We start from the raw sequence: 20,336 nt of genomic DNA on the forward strand, positions 1-20,336 counted from the left end.
TAACACTATTTACATTGTGTTATCATAAGTGCAGATGAGCCATAACAAGGAACAGTTATATCTCTGAATAGTCACATAAGTCAGTTGAAAGTAATATTTTAACACATGCAGTAAAATACATTACAAAAATTGTTTTAGATTACTATTCATAAATTCTTCCACTGAATAGAAGCAGTGCTTCTGTAGGATTGACTTTATTTTGGATCTGAATCCTTTCTGGCAAGACCAGACATTTTCAGGTAGCTTCTTGTACAGTACTACTTCCCTGTGCCTTACACTACTATGCCCTTTATGTAGCCGTTGATCAGCTATGAATATGTCATTGGAATGACAAGTATTATGATAGTGAACATCTCTATTTTTTGTAAATATATGGAGATTTTCATGAATAAAACACTGTTTCATGAATATAGATACAAGGTACTGGCAAAATACTGAGCTCCTTAAAGAGATCTTTAGTGGTGAAAGACAGGGGTACTTGTTTCATTGTCTTAATTATTCGCTTCTGCATAATAAATACATTCTTATGGGAGAAGCCCCAAAAGGAAATGCAGTATGTAATTATTGTGTGTACTAATGCAAAGTAGGCACATTTTAGTGTTTTGATATCACAGATTTTACTTAAAATACTAAAAGCATAGCGCAAACTGTTCATTTTACTTAATAATTTATCTTAATGTATGTCCCACTGTAGTGTGTCATCTATCCACACTCAAAGGAATTTTGTGGCTCTTTCTCGCTGTATGGGCACATTCTCAATGGAGGAAATGACTCAACCTTGTGTTATGATCATGAATAGTGTTATTCAAGCTATAATGGTAAAGATTTTTTTCTGATATACATTACAGTCTGAAAAATAAACTCTCAAGGAACAGTCAGGTGGTGTAGGTTTTTAAATAATACTTTGCAATGAGCCCATCTATTGTGTTTTGTCATTATTCTTACAGCTCTATTTTGTGATCTGAAAACTGTTTGTAGATTCTGGGTACTATTTCCCCAAAAGATTATTCCGTAGCTAAGGATGGCATGCCCATAACCAAAGTAACCTGACCTTACACAGATGACACTGCATACTGGTGCAAGAACTCTAAGCACATAGCATACTGTGGAGACCCTCTTTGAGATAATCATGACACGTTCATTCCAATTTAGTTGGCTGTCAATGTGCAGTCCTAGGAATTTAGTGTTAGTTACATCTGTTATTGAAGTGTTGTGTTATTTTAAATGTATGGACTTGTGCTTCTTGTTTATTCTAAATTACATGCTGTTTGTTTTCTTAATGTTGAGAGTTACTCTGTTCTCTGTAGACAATTTGTGAACATCTGCTTAGTGCTTCATTGGCTTTTTCCAATAGCAGGTGAGATGTCTTGCTGGTAATCAGTATATTACTGTCATCAGAAAAAAAGTACTTTTTCTCCATGCTCCACACATTGTGGGAAATCATTAACATAAATTAATAACAATATTGAGCCCAGAACACTTCCTTGTGGGACTCCTATATTAAAATACTGTGGGTCAGATAAGTGATTCACCACGTATTTGGATGTGCTATGTGACATTACTACACTCTGCATTCTGCTATTTAGGTACGATTGGGACTATTTTTTTACCATTCCCCTGATTTCCAGAGACTCCAACTTTTGTAGAAGAATGTTGTGATCAACAGTATTGAAGGCCTATGATAGGTCTAGGAAAATTCGTTACATAACTGTCCTTGTCTAGTGATTCCAGAACAATTTTTGTAAACTGAGCAATTGCAGTTTTAGTGCTTCTGCCCGGTCTGAAGACTTGCTGTTCCTTGCAGAGAAGATTATATTTATTTAAGTAACTCATAAGTCTAATTTTCATTAAAGTCTCCACTATTTGGAAAATACTGGAAGTAAAGCAATTGGCCTGTAATTTTCTGTTTTCAACATCACCATTTTTGTGAAGCGGTATGATTTTAAGCTAGTTTCAGGGAGTCAGGGAAGCAGCCAGTCTTAAGACTGGTTAATGATGTCCATTAAAGGGGGTTTAATACTGTCTATACACTCTTTTAACACACAAACTGGGGACTTGGTCCAGTCCTGTTGAGGATTTGTTTTCTAAACGTTTTATGGTACTGCTTACTTCTCTCTCAGTAGTGGGGAGCAGAACCATTGAAGTTTTTATGTAACTTTGCACTGGAATATCAGATCTTTTTGGAAATTTGCTCTGCAGGTCTTTTGCAATACTGGTGAAGTATGAGTTTATGAAGTTGATCACTGATTGTATTGCCTGATTTCCAGTCTCATGTTTAACTGAAGTCCAAGCAGCTTTACTTTTGTTATTTGCATTTTTTATCAGTTCGTCATTAGCTGACTTCTTAGCTGCTTCAGTGGCTATATGATCAATAGTAGAGGCTGAGTGACATAAATGAGAGAGCTTGGTTTGAAATTCCCATGCTCACTCAATGAAATATTCCTTGTTTACTGGATGTGCCTCCCCACATATACTGATAGCACTGATTTCATGCCTTTTCTAAAATCATCATAGCCAGCCTTCAGAACACACAAACCTAGGAATTTTCTTTTACTGGGCCCTTTCACAAGCCTTTTCTTGAAGACTGGGGCCAGACAACAAAATTTGCTGTGGGTGCATGTGCTGAAACCACTGAAACAGCACGTCCTCCACTTCTTCATGTTCGGCTGTCCTCATGTGTATGCTGTTGCTGCTAAATGAACAACTTGCCAGACTTACCTCTGTTTTCGATCTTCGGACTGATCAATCAGACATTGGGATCTGAAAGTGTTCTGCAGCCTGTTATTTAGACTTCTCTCCACTGTTTTGGCGGCATATGCAAGTGATTTGGGGGGGGTCATTTTTGACAAACAGACAGAGCTCTCTGGATGGTTGTGTGTTGCACACTCTGTGCTGTCTGCTGACCAACCCCTCTCTTCCCCCACCCAATCACACCTCCCACTCCCACCCCTTCCCGCTCTTGCATCTTATGCTGTGGAAGTGACACGTGGGCAGCAAGCAAGCTATCAGACCATTGTTGCAAAATGATTGTAGTACCTTATTGAGAAAAGTTATGGAAAATGCATAATGGGAAAACTGTAGAGCACAGCACTATGTAATACAAACTTACTCAGTTTATATGAAAAACTAGATGTGGAATACGTAATGTCAGGATCAAATTTTAGTTTGTAGTACTAACTGTCCAAAATTCAGTTCAAGCGAGCAATTTTTTGATGTAATTTGACAGTGACTGAACAGCTAGTACAGGTTAAGAGTTTTCAGAGGGTCTGCTGCTGTTGAATGTGTAAATTTTATCAATGCCAAATGTGATTGGTTATTTAGAATGTAGTGTGTGCATTTATGCCATAACCAAAAATGTTCATCTGTCCTTTTAGAATGGAAAAGGTTCTACATTAAGACAGAAAAAAGGAACTCTCTTTATCATACTTCCATGTTACATAAATAATATACTTTTACTTATGTCAAAAAATTGAAAATGTTCCTAAATATCTTCCAGGTGGGGTTAATGAGCAAGTTAATTTGAGGAAGGTTGATGGAACAGTGTATGAAGCAGTTTACCATCCTCGGAAGGAGGGACGTTATGTAGTGATGGTGACATTTGCTGGCCAAGAGATACCGCGGTCACCTTTTGAGGTGAATGTTGGTCCGTATAAAGAGACACAGATACGAGCATATGGACCTGGTCTTGCTGGTGGTGTTGTTGGGTATCCAGCTCTCTTTACAGTTGAAACAAATGGTGAAACTGGAGCATTAGGTAGGAACATTAAGAAATATCTTCTTTCCCTTTTCTCAATTATGTTTCCATAAGAAGAAAAATTTAGTGTTATTAATTGAAATAATTTCTTTTTTAATAGCCTATAAAAACTCAACTTTAAGAAAAGTTTCTCTTGGACTGTTTATTACGTACAGTAAGGACTAAGTTCGTTGTACTAGATAATAAGAAAGTAATGTTCAACAATTAACTTTTACAGGCTTCAGTATTGAGGGCCCATCACAGGCCAAAATTGAATGTAATGACAATGGTGATGGTTCTGCAGATGTTAAATATTATCCTACAGCACCTGGTGAATATGCTGTACATATTTTGTGTGACAATGAAGATATTCCAAAGAGTCCCTACATATCGCAGATATTGCCAAATACTGATTATTTCCCAGAAAAAGTGAGTCTTTTAGCTTAATAATGGACACTTCATAATTTGTCATATGAGAAAAGTTTGTAGTTTTTGTAATATTTTAAACAGCAATTTTTATGTAAATGCCCTGAATAATGTTGAGTATGCTTTCTGTAACACTGTATACCAGGGCTGAATGATCGAACTACGTTTATTTTTAAAATACAGGTTGAATGTTATGGGCCAGGGCTTGAAAAATCTGTATCAAAAGGAAAACCAGTGGATTTCACAGTGGATACGAGACGAGCAGGATCTGCACCATTAGATATACAGGTAAACAGGGGCATGACAATAAAAGGAAAAACTGAATTATTCATAGTCAGTAATTCCTCTAATTTATGTAACTAAAACCACCAGCAAAATTATTTTAGTTTCTAATTTTATTTTCTGTTTTTGTCAATCGCTAGATTGCAAGTGGAAAATTAATATCCCTATGTATTATGCTAAGTAAAGAAATGAAATAACATTAGGCTAATTTATAAAACTCGTGTTTCATCATGAGAGTTCAGAAGAGAGGGGGAAAAAAAACTAATAGGAGCAATTTTGTAGTTCCCTATCTTTGAAGAACTTTCAGTTGAATGGAATCTAAGATGGGGAATAGGGGGTAACCACTCACTTGTGCACACAGCTAAACTATCTCAGCACAGTACAAGATAGGGCTGCAGAGCTGGGACAAGTATAAAAAAAGAAACACTTTCCTGATGTTATGAAACTTCTTAGGCCATCATCAGGTGATAGTTGAATGTTACAACCATAAATGTAATGCTGTGCGACTTACACAGATACAAAACTACGCTACATCTTAATGGAAAAACATTTTTGCTATATATCTTGCTGACAGATTCAGCAAAGAAGTGGTATGGCTATGGTATCTTGAGATACTGCATTCATACAGTTAGTTAATGGATGAAAAATACATAGTTTTGAAGGTGCCACTGAATATGCAGGTTTCATAACAGCTTGATTTGCAATATAAGCAGAAGCTCTGATCGAGGAAAAGTGTTCAGGCAGCACAAACTTGTTTAGGAAGAATGCACTGCAGTCCACAAAAAGGCATTAGAAACACAGCATCGCACTTTACAAGAGACACGTAGAAATGAGCTGACTTTGAGGGATGCTGTTCTCCTGGTAGGAGATTTTTGACAAATTTTTCTTGTTATTCTATGGCCTATAGAACTGGATGAACTTAATACCTGTATTAAGGCTCTGAGCACTATGGGACTTAAGATCTACGGTCATCAGTCCCCTAGAGCTTAGAACTATTTAAACCTAACTAACCTAAGGACATCACACACATCCATGCCCGAGGCAGGATTCGAACCTGCGACCGTAGCAGTCGCGCGGCTCCGGACTGAGCGCCTAGAACCACTAGACCATCGCGGCCGGCTGTATTAAGTCATAAACCTTATGATAACATGTAAAAAATGAATCTCGAGACGAATCTGAGGGTACACAAACGAAGTGAAACAAGAGCACAACAATTTGCACTGCAATTATTATTATTTAGAAACAAAATTTTCTGTCAATCCAGCTACTAGCCTACACCTATATCTACATTTTCAGCTAGTAAGAATCGTCTTTGCCTCTACGTACACAGTTCATCCTAACAATGGTCATAACTCATCACACTTTTAGATAGCTAACCTGGAAGTGGCCATGCCACTACTTTCAGGCTTTATTTGCAAATGTATTTAATCAATTCAACAGAGTTGCAGTATGCAATATTGATGTGTACATGAAACATTTTTGAAAGAGGGTGGCCAGCCGGTGTGGCAGAGTGGTTCTAGGCGCTTCAGTCTGGATCTGCATGACCGCTACGGTCGCAGGTTCGAATCCTGCCTCGGGCATGGATGTGTGTGATGTCCTTAGAACTACTTAAACCTAACTAACCTAAGTTCTAGGGGACTGATGACCTCAGATGTTAAGTCCCGTAGTGCTCAGAGCCATAAAGAGGGCAATAAGGCACAACCTGTCTGTCATCAATTATAATGTCCATTTCAGTTTCTAAATTAAACTGCAGTACTTGCTGTGGAGCCCCCTTTCTTTGGTTTCCGTTTTCTGTATAACGAATAACAATTGTTGCCCGATTCTGTATCATCAATGAAGAGAAAAGGATAGTTCTTCATACATTTGGCATCTTTTGTGGATAATGTCCTCCAGTTTAAAGATCTACATGTGGGATGAATCACATTCTTTGACATTACTTTGGATCACACTGTACGCTTCTGAAGATTTGGCTGCTCTGTGGAAATTTTGTTGCCTCTTTTGATTGGTTTTTGATTTTTATGCTGGTATCCACAGCTGCCCAGAATTTCGTGAGAGTAGACTTTATTTAAATAAAAAACTCTTTATTTCATTTCACTAGCAATAAGATAATGAAATGAAATAGTGTGTAAGTAAAAAACAGCCCCATGAAGTAATAGCAACACTTCTTTTTGCAAAGCCTTAGAGATCAACACATATGACTGTCCACTGTCATTATGAACAAGAATCATACCTTTCCGTATAGCAAGGCTATGTTGACATGCAAAGTATCGGCGCACTACAGAGTTCATTACGCTATTTAAAGAGTAAGGCCAAGATGTGTGAATGTGTGTTAGCAAAATGTTCAAATCTCGATCAGCTTCTGTGGCCTGTGCAATTTTCTTACAGTTCAGCAGAAGACACTGAAGCAATTAAGAATCCTGAGCATCGATGTGCCAAGAAGATGCAGCAGAAGTGTCAGTCTGTATCAGGGCCAATTGGAAGACATGAAAGCGCGTCTGCATTACCTTGTTGAGCTGCCGGGTGAAACACGATCTCGTACTTGTATTGAGACAACAACAAAGCCCATTGTCGAAACTTTTGGGCGGTTCGAACAGGAACCGGTTTAGTCAAATGAAACAAGGTATACAGAGACTTGTGATCCATTACTATGTAGAATTTTCTACCAAACAAATAGTGGTGGAATTTGGTGACACCATGCATAATAGCCAATGCCTCTTTCTCGATTTGTGAATTGTTACACTGAGCTTTGGACAACACTTTCGATGTGAAAGCAATAGGTCTGTCCTTATCACCAATCCTGTGCGATAGCAATACATCGATTCCATAAGAGGAAGTGTCAACTTGCAATACAACTAGTTTGTCAGGATCAAAATGAACTAAACATTGTTCACTGAACAATGCATCTTTAAGTTTTTGAAAAGCTTCTTGGCACTCATCTGTCCAAACAAAGGGGACATTCTTGCAATGCAAGCAACGCAATGGATCTGTGATGTGTGCAGCATTCGGTATGAACTGAATATAATAGTTCGTGTTCCCTAAGACTGACTGCAACTTTGTGATACTGCGAGGAACTGGCAAGTCTTGTATGGCTAATAAATGCGACTGAAGAGGATGTACACCTTGACTGTTTATGATATGACCCAGATACTGCAACTCAGGTTTAAAAAAATCACACTTGTCCAGTCTACACTTAAGTTCTGCGTCAGACAACACATGAAACAAAGCACGCTAATTTGAAATATGTTCTTCAGGTGTACAACCTGCTACGAAAGTCAACCAAGCAAAGAAATTTTCTGCAACACCCACTTGAAAACACGATTATCAAAAACGACAAGAAACTGTTAAAGCAAAGAAAAGCCCCTGCAAAGTAAAGAAAAAGAGAGAATTAAGGCGCCAGCAAAAAAAAAAAAAATAATAATGGCCGTCTGGCACTGTGTTCGGTGGATACTCGTTGCCAAATGTGGGGGTCCTGCCCACTCGTCTTGTATAGGGTGCCTAAAGTATGCTGTGTTCTTGGAATGCTATACAATGATTCAAGCAAATCACATTAGGAGTTTTTATCACAAATAAGCAGATTGACAATACTTAACTTTGAATTTACAATGGTGTCGCAGGCAATGGGCAACATGTAAACAATTCGGGCTATTGGCTGATGTTGTCTAACCACCTTCTTTGCTCTTGTGATCTTCATTTTTGTGCTGGCGCTTGTCGATATGCTGGAACAGGAACAGATTTTTGCAGCTAAATCACGTCAATGTGATGTCTCTGCAAGCTGCTTTATATAGCTGTTGGTGTCACTACCATTTTCCTCTTATGTTGTGCCATTCATCTTGGAACAGATATAGCTGACCCAACTGTTTGCTGCCTTAGTGTAGTGTTTGTTTTGCTATAATATCATTAGTCAAAATGTAAGGTAATGGGTCATATTTCTTATGAAAATTTTTGAAATGGTATCATTTATGTGAGCTTGTCATTTTGATTGTTGTTCTTATGGGTGTCCAGTGTTTAATCACTTGTAAGATTTCCAATAATGACATAGTTATTCTGTCTTACAGTGCTTTCCTCCATTTATTGGTGGTTAAGACTTGTTTACTTTTTCACTGGCATGGTAAATGACCTTACATTTTCGTAATTCCAACATTGTGTTGGTATCAGGATCAGTAACTATATGTATTTGTAATTTATTAATTAAGGTTTCCATCAGGGTTGTTTATAATATTTTTATTAGTGACTAGTTTTGAATGATTACCTACATTTCAAATGATTACCTACATTTGTGATGTTTGACTGTAGATAATATATTTATTTTTACATCAAATCGAAATGATAAATGTTATTTGACTGTTTTAAGATTGTCTTTGTACATTCAGAATTTAATAGGCATCTTCAGTGGTTTGCACATGGAAATATAAATAAAAAATATATATTATGAGACAAAGTTGCTACTCACCATATAGCGGATATGCTGACTCACAGATAGGCACAATAAAAAAGACTCACAATTATAGCTTTTTATTGTGCCTATCTGTGACTCAGCATATCCGCTATATCATGTGTAGCAACTTTCTGTCTCATAATATATATTTTTTATTTATATTTCCATGTGCAAACCACTGAAGATGCCTATTAAATTCTGAATGTACAAAGACAATCTTAAAATAGTCAAATAACATTTATCATATCGATTTGATGTAAAAAATAAATATATTATCTACAGTCAAACATCACAAATATATATATAAAAAAACAAAGATGAGGTGACTTACCGAACGAAAGCGCTGGCAGGTCGATAGACACACAAACATACACACAAAATTCAAGCTTTCGCAACAAACTGTTGCCTCATCAGGAAAGAGGGAAGGAGAGGGAAAGACGAAAGGAAATGGGTTTTAAGGGAGAGGGTAAGGAGTCATTCCAATCCCGGGAGCGGAAAGACTTACCCTAGGGGGAAAAAAGGATGGGTATACACTCGCGCACACACACACACACACGCACACACACATATCCATCCACGTGGAATGTTTCCCCTCTGCTTTTTTGTAATCTGATACTTGGACTGAACTCTTTACTAGTGTGGGTAGTTCTGTTTAGGAGCAGCTAAAGGCCTTTCATGTTGTCAGTGAGTATCACAGTGTCGTCTGTGTAAACTGTGTCACTTAAACACATGCCATTGACCTTTATTCATTTGTTTACATTTTCCAGTGGTTTTTGAAAAATAGTTTCAGAATGTAAGTAGAATATTTATCTTAAACTGACATCCATTAACATTATGTTGTCATGGAAATAGGGTCTCCTGCCTAATTGTGGGTCATTTGAGTGTGATACACTTTCTTAATATTGTTGTGTTTGCTGTCAATCCCTGAGAGTTTAAGCTGGTCAAGTCAATAAAGATAATGTTTAACAGTAGCAAATGACTTTTCACGAGCTGTACAGAGGACATTTTTGTACCAAGATCCTGGTAGAAAACAAAGCACCTTTATTTCTGAGACAACTTCTAATACCAAACATTTCTGCTGATGTTGGCCTCTTCTGCGCAGGTGGCTATTAAGAAAAATGTTCTCAGAAATGCTTTCAGATTCTTTCTCATTATATGGATTAATTTTCAGCCACTGCGGCATTTATGATTTGGCATCTTTTTCAAGTTTATAAATGAAGTGTGTTCTTGGTATTGTAAATACAGCTGGAAAAACTTCAGTAGGATGTGCTCATGTCATCTGGTGCAATTACTCTTCAAGATTTGTCTTTGTGCACACATTAATTCCTTTCAGCAATGATTGGTATTTGTTGGTTGTCATTAAAGAGGTCTTACAGAGTATTTAGTAAAAACTTTCATTTTTGCTGCCTACTTGCTTCAAGAATTTTGCCACTTCCAACAAGTTGTGCTGTGGCATGTTTATGAGAAATGTCTTATAATTTGCTTAACATTTAGTGCAGATTGAAACAATCGTATAATTGTGCAGGCTGATGCGGCCAGAGTCGGTTAGCATAAAACTTTTCTGGGCATGTTACCAAATCATATTGTAAAGTGATACATATTCACAATATGTTGCACTACCATACCCAGAAACTTGTATGTTAAAAGTTGTTTTTCCTCTTATGCTTCTTTTGCTTCTCTTTTTTTCTGGTGATTTTTTTTTTGAAGGTTATCATAGGCTGTTTTATTATTTTTATTTAGTTTTTGTTTAATTAAATATGTAATGTCACTGACAATCCACTATTTTCTCTTCTCATTGACTTGAAAACGTAGCTGATTCACTCTTGTTTCTAAGATTATGAACAGATGGATAGATGGATTGTTATTACTATTATTCTTATTTTTGTCACAGGTTTTCTTCTGGCTACACCATCCTTTTCCTCAATTTCTTTTTATTTAGACAACTTTTCTATAATACTTGTTTTGGTTATTTAAAAACTTACACTTGATTAAAATAAAATAGTGAAATCTCTCATGTCTTTAAAGGGGTAAATGTGATCCCATTTTAAAATTAACTCTCACTATTATTGTTACGGGGGTATTGTGACCAATACCAAGTGTAGTGGCAACGTAGTAAGACACTGGACTTTTCTTTGGGATGATGGCAGTTCAAATCCCTGTCTAATCATCCAGGTTTACATTTTGTGCAGTTTCCCTGAACTGCTTAAGGTAAATATGGTGCGGTTTCTTGGAAAAGGAAACAGCTGAGTTTCTTCCTCATTCATCCCAAATTCAAGATTGTGCCTTCTCTAATGACCATGTCAGTGATGGAATGTTAAACCTTATTCTTCCTGTCTTCTTTCCTTCCTCTTTCCTGCCCATCCAACATCCACCACCTCCTCCTCCTCCTCCTCCTCCTCTTACGGACAGATTCCTCTTGGGTGTTAAATGAAAACTTTCACACTGGCAGATACATTATTCCTGTGGTGTTATAAGTCAATTTTTATTTCATTTCAGTAAGTAAATAAACCCATGAATTTATTGGTGTCATTTGCACATATTTTTAGTATTTTTAAAACTTAACGTTGTTACAAATGAGAGAAGTTTTACTTCCAAACTAAGGACATCTTGATACAGCTTCTTAATATTGAGTTCGTTTTGTTTTCCCAATATAATTCAAAGAACTGTTTGTAAGGCCCCTAAATCACAATAATTGTTACATTCTGCACACTTTATAGTTGATATCACAGAATTTTTTTTGTGAATACCTTGTATCATGTTTGTTGCATGGTTTGTACTAAATTAAGAAAAATATTTTGCCAAACGTTTTTCAATTATTCTAAAATGCAAGATGTATTTCCTAACTTTGAATGAGGCTGATTATTCCAGTCTTTCATATATTATTTTTGACTTGCCTGGTTTCACAGTCGTGCTGTGGGTAACAATTTTAGATATGCTTGCCTCCAAATGTCGTGGACAGCAATGCACTAGTGTATATGGGCATTCCTCCTTTATATTCCATCTCTCCTCCATCTCCGTATTGAAATAGGGCTATCACTACTGGCCTTTTTTTATATTTTAGGGTTGTTACATCTACACTCTATTCCTGTTTAATTTGGTGAATAACACACATGTGCACACTGAGGGGATGTTGCTGAGGCCTACCCCCCCCCCCCCCCACCCTCTTCTTAAGAAATGTGTTTGTTTTTCATTTTCTACCACATGTAGTGATCTACACCATTCCTTTCCTGTGCATTAGTTATAAGGTGGAAAATTTTGTTCATTGTCACTGAAATAATATTAGATTTGCAGCATCTTATGCTGCCTTGTTCTATTAAACTAACATATGCATTACCCTTGCACTGTTCTTATCTTTGTTTGCTTACATACAATAGTCCGCAGTATTCTTTGTTAGGTCAAAACATAGGCAATAACACTTCATCAATCAGTGCTGATAACAATGAAAAATCCAGGATGGAATAATGACAATATGATGAAAAGGGCAGATTGCTAGTCATCATACAGTGGAGACATTTTGTTGTTGACAGGCACAACAAAAAGACTGCTAAACAAGTAACCTTTCGGTCAGAAGGCCTTCTTCTGAAATGGACAACTTGAGACTCTCTCTCTCTCTCTCTCTCTCTCTCTCTCTCTCTCTCTGTGTGTGTGTGTGTGTGTGTGTGTGTGTGTGTGTGTGTGTGTGTGTGTGTGTGTGTGTGTGTGTGTGTGTCCAATTCAGGAAGAGGCTTTTTTGTCGAAAGCCTTAACCTAACCTAACCTAATATTGCCAATGATAATGACAAAGTGTACTATTAAATTCCTTCATTTACATAATTTTTTTCCTATGTTCATAAACAGGTCCTTGATGCCAGTTGCAAAAATGTTGATGTTAAAGTAAAGGACAATCACGATGGGACATTTAAGGCAGAATATATTCCAAAAGGAGGGAAAAATGTAGTACAGGTAAAAAATATGAAGTACATTTTCTCATTATTTCTTTCTTTACTATCTTCCCTATCAAATGAATGATAGGTGTTCATAAAAAAAAAAAAAAACCTTCATCTGGAATCTTTGTGTGCTTTTATTTGAGTGTGGATAAATGTCAGTATTTGAAACACAAACTGAGACATGCAATATTTCCACAGGTGAATTATGGTGGTGTTGCAACAAGGAATAGTCCTTACAGAGTGTTTGTTTCAGAGCCTCTTAATCCATCAAAAGTGCAGGTCTTTGGACCTGGTGTAGAAAAAGGTGTGAAATCGAACACCCCTACCCATTTCAACATTGACTGTAGAGAAGCTGGTCATGGTAAGAGTTAAAAGAATGCAGAAACTAACCAATACTCAGAGCTCCATTTGAAGTTTGTTTGCCATAGCATAAATCTTAACATAAAACATGTATTTTAGGTGATATACAGCTGGCTCTTAAAAGTGAGACAGGAACTGATGTGCCATTGGATATCGCTGACAATGGAGATGGTACTTTCACTGTCGACTACTGTGTGTCGCAGCCTGGTCAGTATACCGCAACAATAATGTATGGTGGACAGAAGATTCCTCAGAGTCCAATAAAAATACAAGTTCAGCCCCATGTTGATATTTCAAAAATTAAAGTGGATGGACTAGAACCAAGTAAGTCAATTAAAGTTCCTCTTGTTCCATAATTTTATATATATATATATATGAGTCGATAATAAAACACATTGATCTTGCCTGTTAAGCCGCCAAATAGTGAAGGCCAAGGAAATTAAACACGGGTTTTTCTTTTAGTAATAGTTATTCCTTGGGTCAAGGATAACTGCATGAATGTGACAAATCAGTTCAGACTGTCTACAGTGTTGAAATTACAGCTAGTATACCTTTGGGTTTCTCACTGTGTACCTCCACTCATAAATGAGTTCAGTTTGCTTTAATTGTGGTCATTTCTTTCCTCTCCTGGAAAGATGAGGGTGGTTTAGATTGCTGATAATTGCTCTTGTCCCTTATTGATGATTTCACGTAATTTTCTAATTTTGGATATGCAGCAGATTTTTATCTAATATAATTAAGTTTCATAGACTAAATGATTGTTCAGAATTAATCTTGCATACTGTTGGGGCACTAGTTGGAAAAGAGTAATTAGAAATTTATGTTGTTACACAAATCCTGGGTAGAGCCAGTCAGACCTGTAGGTCCTTTAGTAAACCTTAGAGTGAAGGCAGGGGGAGGGGGGGGGGGGGGGGGAGGGAACATATGTAAACACAAAACATAATTAGCTATGTTTCCTCATGATGAAATTCACATATAAATTATCGTTTTGAAATGAAGTTACTGTATCAACTTCAGGAACATGTAGAGACTTTGGAACGGGGATTATATGTTTACAAACATTGTGTCCTTGTGAAGTTTTGTGTAACAGGGTGAACTGATAAGATACTACAAGAAGCAGATATTTTGTCCTTTGTGAACTAAGGTACTTGATCAAAATGATGACAATAGTAACTGACTTTGACATAATCAGGGTTGCCACAGGTTTTGGAAAAACCTTATTTTCATGACAGTAGATCAAACGGTTTGCTTACTGGGGTATCATGCATCATCACTGGGTGGGTGCACCGTTTCCCTACTCCCTCATTCCTACTGCTTCTGCCCTTCCTATCACTCCCTTAGCTTGCAGTCAGTGCTTCCACCACTTCTCGCCACTAGCCTAGCAGCTGCCGACGAGAGACAAGGAGGCATGAGGAGTGGTTTGTTTGGATCTGATTCTCAGGCACTGTAGACTCAGTGGCCAGAGATGGCATGATTTGTGATTGTGTGAATGTGTGTGTCTGCTCCCGTTTTCTGACAAAAGCTGTGCCTGAAAATTTAGTTGTGAGTGTGTTTGTCTTTTCTGCATGCCTGTCTGCAGCTCAGCAATCATCTTTACGGCGAGTTCCTACTTATTCTCATTATTGATTCTCAGAGTATTTGAACAAGTTATCTGTTTCATGGATTGATCACAGAGGTCTCATTTCATCAACATGCCGTCTGTGGCTCGTGAATTTCTGGCCAGACGAGTGGGTTTCCACGACGGGCCAAAACCAGGTGCTGTTTCTGCAGGTACCTGTAATGAATCGGACCTGCTGATCTGAAGCCATTTGGTTCATATTAATGTCCAGGCTTAGCCCGTCAGATCTAGTGTCGCCGATCTGCCTGCAGGTCAGGTCTTTTTGTATGTGATGCCATGCAGGAGATTTTCATGGTTTATTCATGGACCCAGGACTGCGGTGCTCCTCAGCAGGACAGAGACTGTGGGTGATGGATTTCAGGAATTGTGAGTGTCTCACCACAAGCACGTTGTACAGTGTGGCGTTTTATGTACATTTTATTTGTTTTAGTACATTTTGGCACTTCAAAGTAGTTTTGCATGTTAGAAAGTATGGGCTATAAGAAGGAGAAAATTGTCAGTTGCTCACGGTTTGTACACTATGCACTCCTATATTTCTCGAAAGAAAAATCTCGCAATACCTGTAAAATAATAGATATAACACAGTGGGTAATAACTGACAATAATGAACATAGTAGAACCAACATTTTATTGGCGGTTACCTACAGTGTTGTATATGTGACTGTAGGCTTTCCTGGTGTAAACTATTGATGAAGGTTTCTCGGGTCTCCAGCCAGGTGGTAGCGTTGATATCTCGCGACGTTTCGGGAAGTGTCATACTACCCATCTTCTGGCAAAGTGTTGGTTTACACAATTCTTCCCCGTTTATACACTTCTTTAGAGGCCTACTGTTTTTTGAGGTTATATATGAAATCGGTGAAGGTATTTTAAATCCATCTTGTGACTCCAAGGAAATGCATATTTTTGTCACTAAATGGGGTTTTGTTTTATTGAAATAAAATAGCTTCAGTGGTCTTAATGAAACACACATACCATTTTGCTTGCTTTCTCCATCTGAAAACAGTTCATTACAAAAGATGTTGATGTTAGTACTTAAAATTTTTGCTAAAATTGGGAAACACCATCTGCTTGCAAGTTTATTTTAGATATTTCCTTGTTTTTCACTTTTGTTTCTTGTACTGTAGCTGCAAAGACAGATTGTCAACTTAGGTCTTAACTTACCCTAGAGATCTCAAAATTTGTCAGGAAAAAATGCTAAAACTTTCTGGAAATCAGGGAAATATCAGGGAATTTCACTTGGGCAAACTTGTGGCAACCTTGATAATGCTTTATAAAATTCTGCATGCTCATTTTTGAAGGATTTTGTACTTTTAAAGTTAAGGCCCCTTGACTCTTAAGTATCTTGTTTTATATCTCCTTAAACTTACAAACTTCATGTTTTTGTCCTTCTCCGTCTCCTCCTCCTCCTCCTTCATTATACACTTGGTAAAAAATTATCTTCTGGGTAATAATGAACCTCCACAGAACAAATTTTAACTCCTTGAAGGCAGGTGTCAGTACAAAATTTCTCCCTAGGCAAATAAGTCTCTCTTTATTTATATAATATTTGTGTTTTCTCATATCTTGCTCTACAACATGTAGTCTCACTAATGATAAAGCGTTTTTGGTTTTCATATAACCATTATAAGCTTTAATGAAACCTGTTATTTGCCTTCCAAAGTAATTGCATTCAATTTCATGGTTTGATACAAACTATAAAGTTCCAGATTCATCATTAATGCTAAATACTGTCCATCATAATCTCTGAAATATTTCCTTTACTATTCTGCTGCTGTGATGACAATGTATAGCCTCACTGGCAGTGAGTTTTTGTATTTAAGAACTGTTTAAACAGGCCTGCGAATTTCTCATTAGAGTTTGCGTAAAGTACGCACCACACACTCGGGGCACAACTGACTAGAACTTTTTTTTTTTTTAGCAATGTATTAATCCTGTCCATGTAATCTAATGTCATTATATGAATTTAAAGGCATAATACTTCATGGAAAAACTTCTCTTCCTCTCATCATTTACAGTATTTGTGATCACAAAAATTTTTGTCACTAGATTTTTTCAGTCTCAAGGAGGAGAGATGACACATGATCTTAATATAGTACAGCAATATCCTGAATTAAATGCTGCAACTTTGAATGGCATTCTATGTAATAAGGTCATAATAAAATTTTAGGATGTTATTCATCATGAAGATGGAACATTCAAAATGGGAGAGGTTCCAGCAGTGAAGATTATAGAAAAGCTATCCAATTTAGTCACTTAACTACCCTGACATTTGTTTAATTTTTATAGACTAAATGATTCATGTTAAACTATATTGCATACTACTAGGACACTAGTTGGAAAAGAGTAATTAAAAATTTATTAGAAATTTCTTTTTAAACACTTTCATAATACTATACCATTCTGTGTCTGGGTTGTTGTTGTTATTTTGACTCCTTTTGTCAGTCATATGCATAAAAAAACTATATTAACTTTAATGTTTGGTTATTTCCTAGTATTCTTTAGTTATCTGAGCAGATCTTAAAATAAAGCAAGGGAATTTTAATCTGTTAGTACCTAAGTTAAATATAAACAGTAAATTATGCTATTGAAATGAAAATGATAGTCAAATATTTTGGAAGTTAGTTAGCTGTTAGCATGTGAATATTATATATTTAAATGTAGTTATCACAAAAAAACTTCTACTTTTAATAGATTTGTTTATCATCAGTTTGTTTCAGTGATGTTGTTGTTGTTCTTATCTATTATATACAAGAGATATTTGATATGTTTGTTGAGAAATCCAAATTGCTGTTGTAGCGGCTCCTATCAACAGTTTGCAGCAATTCAGAGTGATAACACAAGGTGCTGGAAAAGCAGACTTTGCTGTTGCTATTACAAGTCCTTCAGGAAATCGTGTGAAGGCTCATGTTATTCCAACACATGAGGGTTTTCTTGTAAATTTCACTCCAACGGAACTGGGAGAGTACTTACTGAGCATCTCATTTGGAGGAGAGGCCATATCTCCAGCACCATACAGATTCATGTGCATGCACGACAGTGACCCAAGCAAAGTGAGAGCCACAGGACCTGGACTAGAAAGGGGGGTGGTGGGTCGACCAGCAGAATTCTGTATAGATACTCGAGGAGCTGGCCAGGGAGGCCTTGGTGTTACAGTAGAGGGACCTTGTGAGGCAGCTATCAACTGCAGGGACAATGGTGATGGAACATGTTCTGTGGCTTACCTTCCTACAGAAGCTGGTGACTACAGTATCAACATTACATTCAACGATCAGCATATACCAGGCTCTCCTTTCCAAGCACTAATTGTCCCAGAAGCTGATTTGAAGAGAATCAAAGTGTCTGGAAATGGAATACAACCACATGGTAGGCAGGCTTTGTGTGAGCCTGCTTGCTGTTAATTGTTTCTTTTGTGTGTTTGTGAGTCTCCATAGAATAGGTGCACGTTGAAAGATGCAAGTTGTGTTACTTTGTATTTGTGGACAACCTTCTCTCAGCCCCCTGATGAATGCTGTTGAATGATAAATGTCATGAGATGTTTTACAATTCTAATTGGTGTTTAATTTTAGTTAGAGCTAACGGACACTTAGAATAACTCTGTGCTTTAGTGTGTTAAAATTGCTAATGATATCATTAATTTTCTTTATTTTAAAGTGTTACAGCTTGCTTTTTGTAGGAAGTTCACTAACTGCATGACTTTTTCAATACTTAAGTTCCAACTTTTATCATTTTGATTTTAATGAAAATTTAGCTACTTGATTAATTCCTCTCATAACACTGATTCTATTTCCATTGATGAACTCTTTCAATCATATAATTATTGTTATTCAAGATGTGTTGCTGCCATCAGAAATTATTGTAGACATAACCCAAAAAATTATCATAATTTGATATGTGATTTTAGGTGTATTTGTGGATTCGCCAACTGATTTTGTGGTTGATTCACGTGCTATTGCAAAGAGAGATGATGGAAAGGTCACCTGTACAATTACTAATCCATCTGGAACAAAGACTGAAAATCTTATCACTCCAATGGCTGATGGAACATACAGAATCAGCTATACGCCATTTGAGGAAGGTAAGGCTGATATAATTCCTCCTTATTCTCATAGTAAAAGAAAGCAAAAATTGTATAAATATCTCACAGATGAGGGTTTCACATGTTAGTGAGTTGCTTTGACAGAAAAAATTTCAAAATGCCACTGAAATTGAAGTATCATAATCTGCTGCAATAAAAAAGTAAAAGTATTTGGAAATTTATGTTAAATCGGTATTGTGAGAGGGATTCCTGCAAGCACCCAAGATGAGGACAATTACACAAGGAAAGAGTTTTATTTTAATAAAGTAATTGAGACATACTAGTCTTTAATAATAAAGAAGACTGCAGATTTTTCATATTTGATAAAGAGCAGCCTACTGTAGTAGGTTCTCAGTGTATGTGGATCAGGAAATAACTAAAAGCTTCGTAATTTTTGTCTAGGTCGTCACACAATTGATATATTATATGATGGTTTACCAATCCCAGGATCGCCATTTGTTGTTAATGTTAGGAGAGGCAGTGATCCAAAGAAATGCAGAGCATTTGGCCCTGGTCTTGAAATGGGTTTGGTCGATAAACCTAACGTCTTTACAGTAGAAACTAAAGGTAAGTTTAACTAGCATACAGGTGCAAACATTCTTCACATCAAGCTTACCATTAATTGCAAGCAATGTTTCTAATACCAAAGAGAATAAGGGAAGTGTATTATAAACTTTTCATATATACTTAAGTTCTTCAGAAGTGTTTCTACACTGAACTATATTAACATATGGTCTTTCAATTGCTATAGCAGTAGATGATTCTAGTGTGGACTTGCAGCATAGGCAATTCTTCTGTTAGTAGTAAAAGAGTGCCACCATTCCTTTTAGTTGATGTTTTGTTTGTTTTTGTTTTGTTTTTTTTTTCATTAGGAGCAGGAACAGGTGGTCTGGGTCTAGCTATAGAAGGGCCTTCAGAAGCGAAAATGACATGCAAAGATAATAGGGACGGATCATGTTCAGTGGAATATATACCATCTGAACCAGGAGATTATGATGTCAGTATTAAATTTGCTGATCAGCACATTCCTGGCTCACCCTTTAAGGTAAATTTAAAGTTTATTGTGTCATTGTCAGAAACGAGAAGGTCAATGCATTAATTTTGTCCTTGATTCCATAGACAAATTACAGCTACACTTTTAAGGAACAGTCATGTATTTTTTTCATCAGAAGTGTGTTAAAAGTAAATTTATTGTTAAAACAGGAGTATTTTCTTGTTTGGTTCTTGCAGGATGAGCATTACAGCATTAAAAACTTTTTGTTCTATTCTGCAGTTGGTAGCCTAGTGTAAGATTAAAAGTTCTCGTTACTTTTTTAATATAGTGATGTCATTGGAATATCTGATAAGTAGCTCCTCTGTATAATAAATGGAAATGTAGATGCCTCTCGTCATCTTTGCACTATGAAAATACTTTCTAATTGGATAACAGGATCCCACTATTGCTTATTTCTCATATTTTGCTCCTCTTATGTTACAACCCC

At 36.7% G+C, this 20,336-nt stretch overlaps 1 protein-coding gene across 4 annotated transcripts in view; it reads left to right on the plus strand.

Moving 5' to 3' along the window:
• The window catches only part of LOC124721177 (filamin-A), a 537,279-nt gene that overhangs the window by 284,747 nt on the left and 232,196 nt on the right, over positions 1 to 20,336 (plus strand). For 2 of the 4 annotated variants that reach the window (XM_047246011.1, XM_047246012.1), the window contains 10 exons: positions 3,497 to 3,754; positions 3,972 to 4,162; positions 4,343 to 4,447; positions 12,714 to 12,818; positions 13,001 to 13,163; positions 13,262 to 13,486; positions 17,577 to 18,143; positions 18,682 to 18,855; positions 19,258 to 19,422; positions 19,728 to 19,900. In XM_047246011.1, the coding sequence (XP_047101967.1) occupies positions 3,497 to 3,754; positions 3,972 to 4,162; positions 4,343 to 4,447; positions 12,714 to 12,818; positions 13,001 to 13,163; positions 13,262 to 13,486; positions 17,577 to 18,143; positions 18,682 to 18,855; positions 19,258 to 19,422; positions 19,728 to 19,900 (2,126 nt within the window). The remainder of the gene's footprint in view (positions 1 to 3,496; positions 3,755 to 3,971; positions 4,163 to 4,342; positions 4,448 to 12,713; positions 12,819 to 13,000; positions 13,164 to 13,261; positions 13,487 to 17,576; positions 18,144 to 18,681; positions 18,856 to 19,257; positions 19,423 to 19,727; positions 19,901 to 20,336) is intronic. The other 2 variants (XM_047246013.1, XM_047246014.1) reach the window with 1 other exon arrangement.

This window comes from Schistocerca piceifrons, chromosome X, assembly GCF_021461385.2.
Source record: "Schistocerca piceifrons isolate TAMUIC-IGC-003096 chromosome X, iqSchPice1.1, whole genome shotgun sequence".
Classification (NCBI taxonomy): Eukaryota; Metazoa; Arthropoda; class Insecta; order Orthoptera; family Acrididae; genus Schistocerca; species Schistocerca piceifrons.